This window comes from Quercus suber, unplaced genomic scaffold (assembly GCF_002906115.3).
Source record: "Quercus suber isolate HL8 unplaced genomic scaffold, Cork oak 2.0 scaffold_312, whole genome shotgun sequence".
Lineage (NCBI taxonomy): Eukaryota > Viridiplantae > Streptophyta > Magnoliopsida > Fagales > Fagaceae > Quercus > Quercus suber.
The window spans coordinates 196,164-215,902 of NW_027069768.1; the positions used below are offsets into that span (position 1 = coordinate 196,164).

Here is a 19,739-nt window from a genome sequence, read left to right on the forward strand (position 1 = left end):
AGCCACCCCTAATCATCAAGGCCTTCTTGACAACACCATCTTTTAATTATCCTCCAAATTCTTTGAAAAAATGGGCATTCGAAGAAGATATGGTCTCCATTTTCAATGCTTGTTCTACATAGTACACACAAAATGTCACGACTTATTCCCCAACTAACTATTCTTTCATTAGTAGATAATCTATCCCTCAAAGCCAACCAAGTAATGAAAGCATGCCATGGGATGCCTTTAAACCAAACAATTTTCCACTAATTGATAGTAAGCCTCCTTAGCCTAATTTGGTCCCAAGCACTTGAGATACAGAACGTACTTGATTTGGAGGGAATCCATACTGCCTTATCACATTCATCAATAGCAATCCATGATAAATTACATAGAATAGTAACAAGATCATCACACCTTACATAGCTCCAATTCCAAGCCTTGTCTAGAATCACACTAGAGATTTTAGCATTTATGGAGCTCGCAGCATCATACACTATTCCATGCCCAATTTTTTTTTTATAGAGTCATCTCTGTGTGCTAATTATCATGCCAAATGATTTCATTTGTTTAATTAGGGTAATGAGTACCCAACTGTTGGATATATGCATGAACGCAGCGGAAAAATAACGGATCTACTTCATTCAGAATTGATAACATGCATTAAGTCAGTTTCAGAATATAGACCAAGAGAGTGTACCTTGATGTAGTGAATTTCAAAACCAAAGATTAGAAGTTCTCAGGAACACTTTCAATCTTCACTCAAATTCCACTATTGCCAAAGATGTGTGGTCTCTTAATCAATTTTCAAGGGAGAGTAATTGAGTGGCTTTACTCACACATACACACCATTTTTCAAATTTGTTGTGTCATATTAAAATTCTGTATGTTTCTCTCCTAATAAATGATTGTCTAATTGAGCTAGCCTTTTAGGCATTTCCAATTGAGTTTTAGTATGTGGCTTGGAGTGGGACCAAAAGGGACCAATAAGACACTAGCTCCAATGGGCCTTGGGCTTTCTGTGAACTCTTGACAAGTCTAAAGTTACCATTAATTATATTTAATACCACTATATAAATATAATTGCACTCTAGGCCTTATTAACAAATTATATCCCAAGATTTTATTATACATGCAACCCTTTCATAAAATATTCGTAGTAATACAAAGTTATGAAAGTAGACTGCCACTTTGTAAATTACTACATCTTAATCCTTGAGTATCCGGTTTAATCCTTTTAAGTTATTCACCATATATTTATGAAATCCAATTTCATAAATATATACTTTAGTAATTTTTTACTAAAGTGGTTAGACTTAACTCTCTAAATAACTGAACTCATTAAACTTATCTCATGAGAATATTTTATATCTTCATTAAGAGACTATGAATTCCGTTTTGAGAATATATGTTCCATCAACACTAAATGTGGCTGCTCAACATACTGAGGTTTTGACCGTTACTTTAGATCTCACTCCTGATATATCAAAGCAACCCACACTTCATGATCAGGTCCATTATTCTCTCAGGATTTAGAGTTCATGCAAATATAAGTTGTGAGATTTATTATTCAGTTGACAGTCATTAGGAGAATAATAAATTTTACAGCAGTTAAGTTCAATATGTCTTAACTTTTAAAACATATCAACCTATTAACTAGAAGTCACCACTTCCATGATCAAGACAAATCATCGTAGCTGACATGTTATAGTCTTTGCCCAATTTCATCACCGACTACGAACTAAAATTCTAAGTTTACAAAAAACCTGTGATTTATGTCTTTTGTGACTTTTCACATAAATCACATATTATTCATCTCATGGACCATATGATAATGTCCAAATATTCATGTTACCAATACTTCAGATAATAATAAAATAACTTTATTAATCAGAATATTAAGTCAAACATCATGTCATACATAATATCATATATAGTATCATACAATAGGATTTAAGGGCACTAATCCCAACACCAACATGTGATTAAAATCGTCAATGGAAGCATTCTATCAAGTATCAATCAGGACTAAAGCTTGACCAAGATTGCTTACTTTGAGATTTGCAGTGATCCCTCATAGATTTGAAAGTAAGAACTGATTCTGATAAGGCTTTCCAAGTATTCTCTACCACTACTAATAGTAGTAGTAAGGTTCATACCCTTCCTTCTTCATTTTTTCTATCAACTTCACAGCTCCAAAAAAGTTAATTACCCGTTCTACTCTACTTCCCTTCTCTCAGAAACGCTCAATTATTTAAATGGTAACTAAACTAGTGGCAAACTTGTAATTAAAGCAAACATGACTTCAATGTTTTCTTTTTTGGGGCTAAAACTAAGATATTGTACTTCTCAAAAATAAAATGATATAGTGTCCTACATCTACTTAATTAAATATAATAATAATATAACATAAGAATAGTGTTACTGTTTTTCAAGAATAATTAAATTTAAAACAACAAGTGTATGAATTTTCTTCTAAAATCAAGGGTTTAAATTTAATTGGGAAACCATTTTTTTTATATAATCAATTCAATTCCGAAACCTAATTTACTTACTATAAGTTTTACTTTTTTAAAAACAAATTATATATAAGTAAGTGGAGTGGTCTTTTCAACAGAGACTACTCTATTCTTTATCAATAAGACACTATTTCGTAAACATGGCTTCAATTTTTTTTCTTTTTTTGTTAAAATTTAGATATTGTACCTTGAGATGTAGCATATTAGTTATTTCAATTACATTCAAACACTTTGTTACATTGACCAATAAGATAAGAATAGTTTTTTTTTTTTTTTTTCTAAAAATAAATAAATTCAAAACTCCCATAAAAATATTTAAATTCAAAGCAATCCATTTGAATTCAATTAAAGAACCTTATATATTGCATATAAAGTAATCTATCTAAGTTTTACCTTTTTTTAAAAAATAAATATATATAAGAAAGTGGGGTCAAAGTCTTTTCAAGGCAACCTTACTTTCGGTCGATAAAACAGCCCACAACCTAGTTTGACGAATAATGTGATGAATCCAACTTGTACTCACATAGGGTGTCCCATAAGCGTTTGATTCCTTATGCTTTATGGTTTATAATGTGAAATGGAGACCAATGGTGCAGGGCTTGCAAGTACAGCACTTCAGGTCGAGGAAAGAAAAAGAACGTAAAGCCAAAAGCCAGTTGCTATTTTAACAAGTACAATGCTAAAACCAAACTTTTAAGACCAAACTAGCCGTTTTGCAACTCAGCATAAACATTGAAATTAAGTTGCTCAAACAAAATTTTCTCCAACCTCTATAGCATTAATTGAAGAAAAATTTTCCAGGCAATATGCATATAAAAACTAACAGTTTTCCTAGTAAAATATTTGTAGTCCATACTCTAATATCAGCAGCTTTTACTTGAAAAACAAATTCAGATTACTACTTGTCAAAACCAAAATCCGCATAGACGCATACATTAAGAGCAGTAATTTTTTTCCCACAAGGTTCCAACCATTGTGGAGAATAACATGGACAAGATCAGAGCTCCAAAGGTGGAGGAACATATGACATCACTAAATAAACTGTGCTATAAATATGCAGGCAACATCGGCCAAAAGACGGTTCTTGACCCTCCTTTTGTGCACTTGAGCCTGGAGAGTCACGCCCGATTTCCTCAGTACAAAATAGGCCTGCTAGTGGTACATTCGGAAAGTTCAAAGAGAATGGGTCACTATCAACATTAGGGCGTCCGAAGTATGACTCACCACGAAGATGGCAAGAGAAGATAAATCCTCCAAATACTTCTTTCTTCGGACCATTATCAGCAACACCTATTACGTCACGGTGATCTTTGTCTTTCGAACCTGTCTTCAAAACTTCAAGATCTTCAAAGACATTGGCACAAGAAGCTGATGCAGTTTCAGAATCAGAATGGTAGAATAGGAAAGAGTCACCAGGTTTGATACCAACACCATCAACAACAAAGTACTGATTATCTCCACTGTTAAATACAATAGGAACCCAGAAATCAGTTTTTTGATTGGTTAATCTTTTCAACCTTCTGTAGGGGAAAAGGACAAGAATGAAAGGTATATCGGTAATCATTTGTCTCAACGAAAATACAAGTTCTCTAGGAAAATGTTACCAATACTCTTTGAAATGAAAATACCATATTATTTATACAATTGTTTTATTTTGCTTAAAGATTTCCGGAAGTGATCATTTATGGACATGCACCACAAAAAATCCTTGTGCAAATATGAAAATTCCAGAAACTCGTTGTTTATGGATGCACACCGCAGGCCATTCTTCCAAAATTTGTGGGTCTTTTAGTAAACCATATGTGCCACAAGACCAGAATCCATTCAAACTTTAAACTTCTCAAGCACTAAACCCAGTAAGTAAAAGTCATCTGATTATCACCAAGTAATTGATAGTATTTGGCTGATTTCTTCACGGTGAACTTAACCTACTCAGCTTTGTGCACCATTCAAGAGTTGAAGAAGCACATTAGATGAGTATATACCAGTGGTGTGCAAATTAGCATTGATTCAAGTGTTGCTGCAGGGCTTGATATACATGTTGGGACACAGACATAAGCTCTAAGCTAATGGGTCCCGCCAAGTATATCAATTTCCTCACTTTTATCTATATTCAATACTACTTGATGTGGGACTTAAAAACGCAACATTAGCATGAAAATTTCCAACACAAGATATGCAACTTGAGTCAATGGACATGCTCAATGGGCAGTCCTTGTAGCTTGAATGAACAGTCATCACAAATGCAAATGAGGTAAACCACATATTAGGGCGCAAAAATGATATCTTACCCTAAAACTTCATAAAATGCCAAGGATGTTGCCGATCTCAATTGGACTGACCCAATGGAGCATTCTCTATGTTGTGTGACCCCGATGTACAAATCAGGAGACTCATCGATTTCATCTTGATCCATCTGCAACAAAATCCATTGTCATTTGAGGAAAAGAAAGATCTTTAAAAGATAAAAAGTAAATAGAAACTGAGCAGTAACTCAAAATAGAGAACAAGGGAGAATAATATTGAATTTTAGAAAAATAGACCTTATGAAAATCAAATTTTGGTCACTAGACCAATTGCATTTTAACAACATAACAACTACTTAATGCTTTTCAACTTATCATTATCAACTTCGAAATGTGAAAAATACATTATACTTATCAAAAAGAAAATGTGAAAATACACTATATTATATGTAACAGATTTGACGGCAAGGGGCGTCCCAAAAAAAAAAATGTAGACTATATAATTTAAGAATGGATGGTGTAAGAAGAATACTTTGTGAATAAAAATAATTATATACAAGTTAACACTCAATCAACATACCACTTCATTAATACTGTCTAAAAGATCTTGGCCACCAAGAATCTCATGATATCCTTCCATGCTGGCAGAGAGCCATGAACATCCTTGATCTTTCACTCTCACAGAAACTGCCGTGAGTTGAGGACCAAATGGAATTACACCAGTTGACAGTGTAACATAGAACTGAGTTTCCCCTACACCTGCTTATTGAAACAGAATCCCCCCAGTTGATAGTTTTGTCAAAGAAGAAATTTGAAATTTTAGAAGACAATACATAATGGAGCATCAGAAACATTAAAGGTACTATAATCATATCATACTAGAGAATTTGTGATAAAATATAAAGTTTCTTATTGTAGCTAATGATCCAGAAAAAGAGAGGGAAAAAACACAAAATTTAATTTCAAAACAAGTACTAGAAGCTTGGGGCTTAATTTATGAACAAAATGAAGTACCATGAGACTTTTCTTTGTCCCTTGCAAATACAAGAGCAACAGCATCAAAAAAGTACAAATCCCCACTGTAGCTGTGAGAGCTATCCCCGCTTCTGAACAAGAAGGAACCACTTGCATCACCCACGATGGTTGTTTCCTCAGGCATTGCGTGATCTGCAATTAGAGCAGTTAGATTTAATCATTTGGAAGCTATGTGAATAGCAATTCACAAGAAAATCTAAAAACCTTAGACTACATTACTATTTACTAACTAAAACTTAAATCAATACAGCCAATGGACTCTAGCTGAAAGGATATACACTCTCCTTATAAAAACAAGGAAGAGGGTGAGACCATGAATTCAAGATCCAGCAGGTGCTTGAGTAATATATACATACACACATACAACTCTAAGAAAACTGATCATTGACACAGAAAAGACTGCAAAATTTCCAATGTGATCCATGAAAAGTATAAACAAAGAAATGGAATCAAGAAGAGCTCGGTTCTCACCCATCTTTGCAATAACGGGTTTCATGTCAATAGTTTGATCCTAAAACATCACAAATGTCAAATGTTAGAAACACAAAAGAACTAAACCCCACTTTAAGAAATGAAAATCATGTATTTTCTTTAGAAGTGAAACAACTAATAGCCCATTAAAACTCACACACATACACACACACTCATACTTACTCCAAACATTATGATGCCAGTGGCAGATGTACAACCCGAAACAGATGCTGTATAATTCATAATATCGATCACAAACTTGTCAACCATGGCCATTTGATTTCCCTGTCATTGGAAAAAGAAATGCCTAAGCCAATTTCTTCATACATTTACAAACCTACTAAATAATTTGTAGGACTCACAAATACTCCCTCTCAAAAATAGCGGGAGATAACTCCACATCATTTAAATATCCATTTTCACCCATAAACTTGTGAAAAATTAAATTTTAATCATGAAGCTAGAATCCTCTCCATTTCCCCCAAGTCTATTTCAGGTTTAAGATTGTCTTTCTTATATCCAACAGTGGACACGATACCACGCCATTTAAAATTATCATTTAAACACATAAACGTTCAGATTTGTACTATTTAATGTCAACCATGAAATGAATCAATTTGAAACAGGAATTTTTTTTTTTGATAGGGGGAATGATCTTTTTCCATCTAGTAAATGTTCGATTTTCATTTTAAAAACAGAATTGAGAGCATCCTAGTATAAAGCACACATAAAAATTGCATTGTCATATCATTGTACCATATAAGACTGAATTTATATACCTTCTTAGGCCGTATAAGCGGGACAGCAGCAACTTTGAGCCCAGGTACAAATCCAACGACCAAAACAATCCCTCGGTTTAAATTACTAACAGTATTATATTCCTCACAATTAGAACCATCCTCATCTCCTAATTCCCACTTCACCTGCATTTAAAAAATAAATAAAAACTAAAATAAGGGATTTTTTTTTTTTTTTCCAAACCAGTTTGGAGGAATCTCTTCCAACCCAATACTTGGCATTTCATAAAACCATTCACATGTATCATTTAAACAAGTCACGTGACTCATTAGAAAATGTCATGCGACTAAAAGTACACATGCATAGTCTTGTTATTGTCACGTAGTGGGTTGGAAGAATTTTCGACCAGATTAGAGTAAACTTTTTTCCTTAAATTAATACCAATAATAATATTTAATGTACTTCAAAAAAATTAATGAATAAAATTACACAAACACCCACACAGAGACAGTCACAAACCTCTCTGAGCACATTAGTTTTAGCATCAACACCAATGATTCCACTGGCAGCATTAGTAATTATAGGAATCTCACCGCCTAGCTTTTCTGTTATCTACAAAGCATTATAAATAAATAAATAAAATTAGTAAAAAAAAAAAAAGAACAAAATTTGGATTATAAATATATTTAATTAAAACAGAGTTAAACTTAATACAAGTCTGTGAGTCTCTTTCAAGTTGAATTGCACGCCAATGAATGCAATTGCAAATTGTGGACGAATTGGCTCCGAGAGCACCTTATCAAATACCTCTTTCACAGCTTCCTATAAAACAAAAATAAACATGAAAAAAAAAAAAAAAAAAATTCAGTGAGCCACAATTTTGAATTATTACCATTGCTGGATAGTTCGTTGATAAGATTGTTGTAATATTGTAGACCCTTTGGATTGACAGGTCCTCTTCCATCTGAAGCATTAGAAAATAAGTAGCTTAAGCATGAGAAAAAGTATTAAATCACTTCATGTTCTGTTAATAAAAGAAATTTGTGATCATACTTGGAATAAGTCTTGACCATGAGATAGAAAATCTGTAGGCCTCTAAACCTGTGTCCACCATGAGCTGGACATCATCCTGCAAGAGTGTAGTCAACCTTATCATACACAGAACACAGTCCTATAGTCCTATTACTAGATGGTTCAAATAAAATGAGCATATAATTAGTTGATTTTGTCATGGGTCGTATAATTAGTATCTATCAGGCAGAGCACAGCCAATCAAGGAATGAACATTTGTCATGCAGAACACTTTCATTTTGTTATAATTATGGTTTACCATTTTCTAACATCTTAAGTTTTTGGGACAATTGATCATTNGAGGAATTGAGGGTTGTTAAAGTTTAAACAGATGTAATTAATTAACTAATTATTTCCTTTTAAACTTTAACATGCTTTTATTTCTATACTATAGTTTCAATTTTTTTAATTTTTTTTTAATTTCAGCCTCTTAATTTACATCTATTTTCAATATAGTCCTTCCGTCCATTTCCGATTGTCTTTTGCTATGGATTTAAAAGGCCATATAAACATAATGAAAATATATTACTTCAGCTACAAGGATTTTAACAATATTTTATAATTAAAAAAAAAAATGGCTCTATTAACTGGTGGCCCAAGGACACCATTTTTTTTTTTTTTAATGAAAAATGGATTTAAAAGGCCATATACACATAATGAAAATATATAATCTTAACGATATTTTATAATTAAAAAAAAAGCATTATTTTTATGAAAAAAAAACTGTAACAATTTTTTATATATATAATAAAAAGTTTCTAAAAATATTATTTTAGATATCAGTTAACTTTTTCAATCAAATAAAAAAAATTTATTGAAAGAGGATTAACTTTCTTTTTGGAGAATTGAAAAAGAACTAACATATATCATTGAAATGGAAAAAATTGAAACCATAAGAATAATGAAAATTAAAACCAAGTGTAAGTCATAATTAAATAAAATGATATATATATATATATATATATATATATATATAATAATAAAAAATGAGAAAAATAAAATAAAAATATTTTTGAGTGGAGTATTTTACGTGCAGAGAGGGGTTGAGAGAGAGAGCCGACGCGAGCTTAGGGCGCGTGAGGAACCGACTGCAGACACGATTCCAGGATTTGTTAACGCACGCAGCTGATGCGAAGGTTAAGGCTGGCAACCTCCCTAGAATGTTCTGCAAAACGTCATCGTTTATTTTAGAAACCCCTCCTCCGGTTCCTCCGGCACAGTCTGTACCGGTAAGACACATTTCGGCCGGTTCGCTCGCTCACTCTTATTTTCCTCAGCTCTCACAGTTCTCTCCTCCTAGTTCCAAACAAAGACAGAGAGAGAGAGAGAGAGAGAGAGTACTTTCGTTGTTCTTTTTGGTTTGTACTATGGTCTGAGTGCTTTTGTCTGTGTGGTGTTGGGGGGGTTTTTATAATAGTTAGGTGTTTGCCACGTCAGCATCTGCTGTTGTGGACTAGTTTTTAAATAAATAAAAAAAATGAAATCCAATTTTGGGTAGAAAAATCGGTCATTTACTTTACTACACTCACACAATTATGACATAATCCAATTGCTTAGAATAAGTCACTGTCATTAGGATACTATGAGATTCATTGCAAATTTGGTTACAAAATCAGGTTCTAGAGCTTTTCTAAATTTGATTCAAGGGGAGTATCTAAATCCTTCAATGATACATTACTTCTCAACTTGAGTTGTAGATTTGCTTGTTTATTACTTAGATTTGCATTTAAAAATAATGCATATAAGATGAAATTGTAAGGGTATTTTGATGGAAAATTATTCAAAATCCCGCGTGTTAATACTCATTTCTTGCTCATAAATGGAAGGTCCTATTATGAATTTAATTAACATAGTATAATATTATGTGACATGAAGGAGTAGTGGTCTTAGAGTCCAACATAATTATTCATGTTTGATTCATAATTTAAAATTCTGCTTTAAGCTAGTATTAAAAACAAAAACTAAAAAATATATAGTTCCCATGGTGTTTTTTTCAATGTTTTTTTGTTTTCTTTTTTTGACAATTATTCCCGAAATACAATGTTGAGATTTTTTTTTTGAAAACATCAAATTGATGTTTTCGAGACTTTGAGTTTATTTTTCTTTAAAGAGGGTGAGGAGATTTTTGTAAATTACAAGTTTTGTGATTCAAAATCCACTAGTCTCTTTGGCTTAGTTTTGAAATTTCTAGTTCGGTTCACAAGGAGTATTTGCTTCCATGAAAATGATAATAACTCATAACCTTCCAGATCTGTTGTTAATTACATGACATTTATTTGCATTTGTAGACCCTTTGGATTGACAGGTCCTCTTCCATCTGAAGCATTAGAAAATAAGTAGCTTAAGCATGAGAAAAAGTATTAAATCACTTCATGTTCTGTTAATAAAAGAAATTTGTGATCATACTTGGAATAAGTCTTGACCATGAGATAGAAAATCTGTAGGCCTCTAAACCTGTGTCCACCATGAGCTGGACATCATCCTGCAAGAGTGTAGTCAACCTTATCATACACAGAACACAGTCCTATAGTCCTATTACTAGATGGTTCAAATAAAATGAGCATATAATTAGTTGATTTTGTCATGGGTTGTATAATTAGTATCTATCAGGCAGAGCACAGCCAATCAAGGAATGAACATTTGTCATGCAGAACACTTTCATTTTGTTATAATTATGGTTTACCATTTTCTAACATCTTAAGTTTTTGGGACAATTGATCATTTATCATAGTATTATAAAAAGTGGTGCTAAGTTTAAATCATGTTTCCAATCTAACTCAAATTTAAAGAGTTAAAAACACTACCTGTGCAATTGGTAATATATTAATGGATAAATACTTTTACACACAACTTGTTAGACACAAACCGATCAGGGGATAAACTAACCTATAGTCCACGACAAACAGTCCTTGGAAAAGAAGTATTGTACATACCTTGTATTTGTGATACTGATCACATGCTATGTCCCCATTGCCTCCATGCATTTTCCCTGAAAATTTAAAAATTTATGTTAACCCCTGTAGTTGACTGAGTTATTTACTTCACTGCACTTTAATTATTATTGGTGACTTGTATATTGTGATTACTTAACTGAAAATAAATTTAAATTCATAATTGGTTAGTGTGCAAAGTTGATTAATGCCCACATAAAAATCAACCAAGAGATTTGTTAAAGATATTGGGTTTTTATTAATCTAATGGCCCAAAAGACCCAATATATTGTAAGTCTATGTATGGCTAGCTCTTTATCATGTGGACGTAAACCGTCTTAACCACGTAACTCTTGTATTTTCTCTATCTCTCTTGCGTTTGCTTCTCTAAATTATTTTATTCTTGTCTTTCAACAGGGTTTCAACAGAGTCTAAATAGACTTAGCTTAATTATATCTCATTTCAGTTCTAATTTTATTGATCCAAGTGATATATAGTCATTTGCATTATAAGGAATAGATGAGATTTTGATTTTCTAGCACTTGAAAAATGGGACTATTATGAGCACTAATAGTACTTTTGATATACTAATCAATTTGAAAGCAAATAATCTCATTTTTATTCAATAAACAAATACCAGGGAATAAACTATTTCATAAAAATGTTACTACTTATAAACCAAGTTAGTTATACTAATTGGGGGAAAATGTTTAGAATATGACTTTAAAATGCAATACTAATTACAAAAAAGCTTTACCAGAATGGGAAAAAGAATCCCATATGCTAGGCCCCCTCCCATCTTCATTTGCTGCACCTTCAACCTTTCACATATGAAGAAATCATCAATTCTTTACAACTTCCAGTAATGGAATAACTAAACAAATAACACTTAAAAAAGAAAAAGTTATCTTTAAGAAAAAATTGAAAAGAATGTGTGAAACTTTTATTAATAAACAGACCTGATAAGCTGAGGTCCCAGAACCAAACACAAAGTCAGGTGGGAAGTCATCTCTGCTAAATTTATCAAACCCCAGTACTTCAACCACTGATATGTTTATCAGAAGAAATAGAAAGACATGAGAGAAACTCAACATCCTCTTTTTTTTTCTTTTTTTTTTTCTTTTTTTTCAAAACAATGCTTTGAAAGCAAAGCATGCATGTATCCTCTATAGCTTGACCCAAATGAACGGCTTTAATTTATTGCCAGACAAAGAGTGGGTCCCACCAGTAGAAAAATCGACAAGCAAAAAGGATTGGTTGTGCATAAAACTAGTACATTGGGAAATGAGGAAAGAGACAAACTTGTCCTGGTTGCTGACTCAAGATACTGGACTTTTTACAAATGTTAAAAGGAAAATGACAGAATATTTTGAACCCGGAAACAGCTTAATTTATGAACAGCCCTTGCCTCTTGGTTAAGTGAATAATACCAATATTGTAAAATATAAAAATAAATTTAGTGGAAAGATCATGTATTTGAAATCGGACTGTTCAAATGACGGTAAGAGGTAGAAGCTCAAGATTTTTAAGATTGGACGAGATTCACCCGAGATTAAATCATGAGGATATTATAATTAATTTAATAATAATTATAAATATAAATAAATATGTTAAATTAGTACAGAAATAAAATTTGACTTAAATAGTCCAGGTAAATATAAAGACCATTTTTTAAATCTATTTTTCATATCACAATTTTCATTATAATGTTTTAAAAATCAATGCAATAATAATAATAATTATAAATTACCCGCCAATGAAAAGGAAGGTATAGTAATGCTATGAATGACCCAGTATCGAATACTGATAGCAGGAGGCAAAGTACCTTCAAATTTACAATAAGTAGCTCTCTAAAAGTATTTTCCACGTGCTCTAGGTTTTCTTGTATACTTTAAACTTAGATGCGTGAAACCCTAGTCACTTGATAGGCTAAATGGACTAAAATAAGCTTCTTTTTTTTTTTTTTTTTGAGAAGTGGACTAAAATAAGCTTGATTGATCGACTAGCCATCAAAAACTATCAAACTTACAAAAACTTGAATTTGATATGCTTGTCTAAGAAAATATACTTCTAGAAAAATATAAGACATTATTTTTTTGTCACGGTTTGCCAACCAAAAATCTAGACTCAACAGTGTCATCTGCCTTGTGGCTTGAATTTGAGGGGCACCAAGTTTATATATTACTAGTTGCAGACCCACGCAATGTGTGGGAATATATTATTACTTTGAAATTGTGGTACGATGTATAATATGTTCCCTCTAAAAATCAAAAATTTCTAAAATTATTTTTCATTTATCCATCTTTCTGTTTCAAATATATTATTCAAAATTCTCATTTCTTAAATAAGATATCATGATAATCAAAACTCATCACAACATTACACCTGATATTACTCAAATAGTTGAGAAACACATTCAAATACATAGTGAGATTGTATTTTAATACAAATTCTAATTTTCACTTTCAAAATAACTAAGTATAATGTCAAACAAAAATCAAACAAAAGCTATGAGTGGGAGAGAGAAGGCTTGTGATGGAGAACTCAAAAACACACATAAAATTGTATATTAACCCAAAATAGTGTTATAAAAAAAATATAATGATTCATTAACCTAAAGTTAAGTTGCAAGAAAGAATAAATAATTGAAAAAGAGAATAATCACATTTTTCGGGAGAGACCTGAATTGGATAAATATATAGAAAATAAGATGAGAAGAATAGTTAAAATAAAAGATATAGTCATACCAAATTATCCAAGTCATGTTATGTAATTAAATAACATTATATTCTTATATTCTATCTTTATAATGCAATATGATAGCATTTGACAATAAAAAAAAAAGGGGAAAAATTACTTGAAAACACAAAACCAAAAAGTTTGGAGTGTGAAATTCAATTCAATCCTATTTATTTTTTTGTAGTGGTATGCATCAACCTAAAGTAGAGTTTTAAAGAACACACAAATTCATCAACCTAAAGTAAATATATAAAACATAAAAAAAACCACACAAAAAAGAAAAAAAATATATATGAGAGGGAGGGAATAATAGTAGAGTTCTAGAGAACATGAAAATTCATCAATATAAAATAAAGATACAAAAAATATTAAAAAAAAAAAAACTACCAAAAGAAAAAGAAAAACACGAGAAAGGGAGAGTAATAACCTTTTTGTGTGATAAAATATGTATAGAGTGAAAGAGATTAGTAAATTTATAGTAAGAAGGTGGGGATAAGAATAGTCAAAATAAAAGGAAGATGAAGGAATAAAGGAAAAGTGATATTAATGTTAATAGTAGTGGGAGATGAAAAGATAAAAGGGAATGGGAAAAGTTGAGAAAATTAACCATAAATTACAAAATTAATTAATAAATAAATAATTTTAAAAAATAAAAAGAGAAATGATTGAAAATAAGTAGTACACTGCACAACTTGGTGCGATAGTCACTCTATAAATATAAGTGCTTGTGGAGTATGGGGAGTAAGGGTAATATTTAAGTTTTCAAGAGGGAGTTTTATACATATATACACTTAGTTTAAGTTAGAGTATAAATTCTATCTTATATATATATATATATATAAAAAAAAAAAAAGTAAGTGATATGGTGGCTAATATGGTTCAACAAAAGTATAGCAACAATAAATACTACTTTTCAGCTTTAAGATATTTATAATTTGTTACATAATCCAGACTCAGAAATCCCACTCCTGCCCGACATTGGTTTTTTTTTTTTTTTTGGCCGATGTTGATTTTGCNAAAAAAATATAAACAAAAATAATAATAATAACGATAAAAAAAGCCAAAAATGGCACAAGTAAACAAAACATTGGTGTATCATAAATTAGAGGGAAATGTTAACATTTAATTGGAAATTGATAAAGCAATAAATTTCTCTGATAACTTTTATATTTCTATAAAAATGATGTTAAAACTTTTTTAATGTAGTTTATTAACAATTGCTCTAAGAGTACCCTTAATAGAAATTGTCAAACTTTTTTTTTTTTGTTTTTGGTTATTTCCAATGCATTGTCACATACTAGGCTCAACAAATTAAAAGGCAAAATAAAGTTGGAAACAAAGCATTTACCTAAACTGAATGCAGGAGACTAAAATATGAAGAACAAAAGAAGAAGCAGAGAATAAATAGTGAAGAAGAATTACCTATTTCTAAATTGTTACAACTTATAGTAGTACTTATTAAATAATGTTACCCAATACAACTTTGAATTCACGACTCTTCAATTATAGAATTTATTTCATGTGAACCTCTATCCATGACTTCACTTGCTTGAAGAATCTGGTTCAACATTCTAATTTCTGGAATATGCAACTGTGCGTACCCAAAATAGGATTAACGGCTCTACCTGCTCACAATCTATTTGTATTGTGGGCTTTGGGTTTCTACTATGAGTAGTCCTTTGCCCAGAGACCCCGTCACTCTTGTTTTTGCTAGCTCCTCTCTCTCTCTCTCTCTCTCTCTCTCTCTCTCTCTCTCTCTCTCTCTCTCTCTCTCTCTCTCTCTCTCTCTCTCTCTCTCTCCAGCCCCTCCCTTTTCTTTTGGAGTAGCCATTCTTCTCACTGTGTGTTTCCCCAGACTTGCCAACCCCTTCTCTTTCTTCTATTCTCTTATTTATAGCCTGAGATAAGTGGAGGTGTTATGATTATTCCTGATCATTAGTGGGAATGGGGGTCCAATTCCATCATTTCTAAGTAAGTGTTCCATGGTAGAAGTAGTTATGGCATTGGAACTGGTTCCCACCTCAAAAGGCTGTTCGACAGCGATATTCTCCAAGGCAATGCCAGGCAGCCAAGATATGATACTCGAGCAATCACGTTCTCGTCCAAGCTGCATTTGGTCGGGGCAGGCCCGGTTGGCCCCTGAAATGTTTCGGGTTAAGATTATAGGTCCAATGGGCACTGGGTCAGGCGTTGCGATGTGGCTAGGGCCCTTGCCTAGCGGCCTAGGGGCCCAACCCCGTACAATGGGTTGAGGTTATGGGCCGTACCACAGGGCCGGGCCAGGCCCAAAGGGCTCGGACCCCGTACCGTGCAACAACAATTTCAACATCACCCATTTTGAATTTTCTTCAAGCTGATCACCAATATAGACTTTGAACGGTAGGTACAGCTAATCCGTGAACAGCCAACCATCGCACTGTAAAAATGGGATAGGTTCTATCTATGGTCATTGGGGCCTCCTAAAAAGATCTACTAAATTCATCGAGTTGTTCCAAAGGATCAAAACGGCCAGTTATTAATGGAATTCCTTGTCGACTCTATAAAATACTCGTTTGATGAGGGCTTCCAAATACATCGTAAGCTAAACCCGTGCTGACGAATAACCAACCCGCAATGAAAAGGAAAGTATAGTAATGCTATGAATGACCCAGTATCGAATACTGATAGCAGGAGGCAAAGTACCTTCAAATTTACAATAAGTAGCTCTCTAAAAGTATTTTCCACGTGCTCTAGGTTTTCTTGTATACTTTAAACTTAGATGCGTGAAACCCTAGTCACTTGATAGGCTAAATGGACTAAAATAAGCTTCTTTTTTTTTTTTTGAGAAGTGGACTAAAATAAGCTTGATTGATCGACTAGCCATCAAAAACTATCAAACTTACAAAAACTTGAATTTGATATGCTTGTCTAAGAAAATATACTTCTAGAAAAATATAAGACATTATTTTTTGTTCACGGTTTGCCAACCAAAAATCTAGACTCAACAGTGTCATCTGCCTTGTGGCTTGAATTTGAGGGGCACCAAGTTTATATATTACTAGTTGCAGACCCACGCAATGTGTGGGAATATATTATTACTTTGAAATTGTGGTACGATGTATAATATGTTCCCTCTAAAAATCAAAAAATTCTAAAATTATTTTTCATTTATCCATCTTTCGTTTCAAATATATTATTCAAAATTCTCATTTCTTAAATAAGATATCATGATAATCAAAACTCATCACAACATTACACCTGATATTACTCAAATAGTTGAGAAACACATTCAAATACATAGTGAGATTGTATTTTAATACAAATTCTAATTTTCACTTTCAAAATAACTAAGTATAATGTCAAACAAAAATCAAACAAAAGCTATGAGGGAGAGAGAAGGCTTGTGATGGAGAACTCAAAAACACACATAAAATTGTATATTAACCCAAAATAGTGTTATAAAAAAAATATAATGATTCATTAACCTAAAGTTAAGTTGCAAGAAAGAATAAATAATTGAAAAAGAGAATAATCACATTTTTCGGGAGAGACCTGAATTGGATAAATATATAGAAAATAAGATGAGAAGAATAGTTAAAATAAAAGATATAGTCATACCAAATTATCCAAGTCATGTTATGTAATTAAATAACATTATATTCTTATATTCTATCTTTATAATGCAATATGATAGCATTTGACAATAAAAAAAAAAGGGAAAAATTACTTGAAAACACAAAACCAAAAAGTTTGGAGTGTGAAATTCAATTCAATCCTATTTATTTTTTTGTAGTGGTATGTGTAGGTTCAAATTCTTTATGTAAACCCAAAGACAATTAATTTTAGAGTATGGGTCAAAAACTAGAATTAGCAAGGGATTAATAACAATGGATCTTCACCATTTCAACTGTGTATTGATCAGTTTTATACATTGATAGTTTTTAACACTCTCCTCTTTTTCTTCCCTTTTTCCTTTCTTTTTCTCCTCCTCCTATTGACAGGTGCTCCCCTCCATTTTATAGTCACTCTTACCCTCATCTCCATCGTCCACGTGCTCCCCATCCATGAACTTGCTCAAGTACTTGTCACGTCAGGCAGCTTCTTTTCATCTCTGTGTGAGTGGCGGTAGGTTAGGATGCACTGTTCAGAGGTCTTCTCCACATAAATACGGCCAGAAAAGCTGTTGCAATGCATTGAATAGGGTGGCAGCAGCCTTTCCCTCAGATATTTCCCCATCCTTATCGTTCCTGAATATGCTTTGAGCTTATCTTGATCAGGTGAGTCCTCGGGCTGTCATTCAGGCTTTTCCCCTACTCAATTAGTCTTCGATATTACATCAGAGCAAAACATCCTCCTCGGACAGGAGATGTCCTCCTCGGAATGGAGATGTCCTCGGGCAGCGATGATCCTTCACCAAGAGGATTCCACTCCAGTCTGGGCCTTGTCTTCTCCGCATCCCTCTTTTCGGATGTGAAACAGTCCTCTCGTGGGCATTCGGCCATTAACTTGGGCCTGACCCCTTTTTCCCCACAATAGCCCCTCAAAATTTTATTTTTTCCAACGCAAACGGGAAAAAGAATAAGATTTTGATTTGATACCGGGGAATGAATGGATAAAATGAAAATAAAATAAAACAAAAGAAATCAACAGAAGTAAAAAGTCATAAATGCCCCTGTTTACACGCGCAAGATTATGGAGACGCGCACCTCATTATTGCCGCTGTAAATCTCTCCTTCCCAAAGTAGCGCATCAATTACTTCAGGCGGCTGTGTCCCTTGCATCCAACGGTGGATTATTGATCAAACGGGTAGGGTTTGCCCTCGTAATTCGAGCGAAATGAATGAGACCGCTCCATTTGTCCCATATATAAGTCTCTCTAGGCAGTTACTTTTCTCACTTACACACATTCATAACAATCAGATTATGCTCAGAGCCTCCGGAGAGTTCCCTTCTTCAAAAGCACTTCACACCTCTCGGATTTCTGCGTCTTTTGCCTTCAGGATCCCACCCAAAATTACATTTCGAGTTAGGGAATTGTTTCACCCGTGCTAGTGTAAGTCTCGGTGCCTCCTGAACCTTTATTTCTCCTCGGCTACCATTTTTTCTTCTATTAACACCATCCTCCTCATTGTTTCATTTCATTCTTTAGATAATGGGTAAATTCAATATCTCGTCGTCATAGTGCCGGCGTTGATTGAGGAGTTCAAGAGAAGCCCACCATATCCCACAGGGGGTAAATCGTATTGCCCCCCGGAGGGACTATTTTGGGTGGGAGGATAATTTCCGATCGCCGCCCACTGGAGAGGGGGGACTTGTATTGTTAGACCCTCTAAGCTAACTTGGAGAGTCTAGCTATATACCTATGATTCGCCATTTCATTTTAGGGGAATGACCCAATTCCTATGGGTCCGGAGTGGAACCTCATATAGTTCCTCAAAAAGGAATATTATTATATTGCGCTCCGATGTCAAGGGGTTTCCTGCCTTCCGATTCAGGAGGAGCAATTCTTTTTTTGGTCTTTGGATCGGTGGGGGCGGCACACCGTTAACACTGTGAGGTAGGAGCCCTTTGTGCCTGCCGTAAATGAACAATTTAGGTCTATCTAGGGCTTCTCTTTCACGACTTAGCATACCTATTTTTTTGGCCAATGTTGATTTTGCCGTTTACCAACCTTTGTCTTTTTTAGTAGGGAATTTCAAACCTCGTACACAAAAAGATGCGCTGCTTTCTGGTTGTTTTAGAGAGAGAGAGAGAAAACAAACAACGCTGATCTTAGGCACATCTTTTTGTAGAATTAAGAATTTTTGTGGACTATTAGTTGTGGTGAGAGAGAGACCTTTTTGAGTTGTATTTGGAATTTGAGTTTCTTGGGATTTTTAGTGTTGTCGAAGTCTATGATAAATTTATTTGTAATTATTGATTGATCTATATTCCATTGTAATGGTATGAGTGCCGAACGGAAAACAAAGTGCACTATTCGGTACTCTGTTTTCCTGCTTTAAAATTTCAGTCTCCAACTCGATCTTTCA

The 19,739-nt window shown here is 33.3% G+C and overlaps 2 protein-coding genes across 3 annotated transcripts; both read right to left on the bottom strand.

Moving 5' to 3' along the window:
* Positions 1–3,372: 3,372 nt before the first annotated feature.
* LOC112006483 (F-box/LRR-repeat protein At5g63520) lies at positions 3,373–9,448 on the bottom strand. 2 transcript variants are annotated; one of them, XM_024038762.2, is made up of 10 exons: positions 9,093–9,448; positions 7,706–7,813; positions 7,511–7,603; positions 7,033–7,176; positions 6,437–6,538; positions 6,254–6,293; positions 5,762–5,914; positions 5,328–5,506; positions 4,793–4,917; positions 3,373–3,961 (listed from the first exon to the last, which is right to left on the bottom strand). In XM_024038762.2, exons 1-10 carry the CDS (start codon positions 9,300–9,302, stop codon positions 3,499–3,501), a joined length of 1,617 nt encoding a protein of 538 aa, XP_023894530.1. In that variant the 5' UTR covers positions 9,303–9,448; the 3' UTR covers positions 3,373–3,498. The 2 variants fall into 2 exon arrangements, with proteins under 2 accessions (XP_023894530.1, XP_023894529.1); XM_024038761.2 differs by having other exon boundaries at positions 5,328–5,509.
* Positions 9,449–10,323: 875 nt separating this feature from the next.
* On the bottom strand, positions 10,324–12,165 carry LOC136071435 (hydroxyisourate hydrolase-like). The gene is made up of 5 exons (XM_065782733.1): positions 11,952–12,165; positions 11,750–11,813; positions 10,996–11,051; positions 10,469–10,544; positions 10,324–10,379 (listed from the first exon to the last, which is right to left on the bottom strand). The coding sequence occupies exons 1-5, from the start codon at positions 12,084–12,086 to the stop codon at positions 10,324–10,326; spliced, it is 387 nt and encodes a 128-aa protein (XP_065638805.1). The 5' UTR covers positions 12,087–12,165.
* Positions 12,166–19,739: the final 7,574 nt, after the last annotated feature.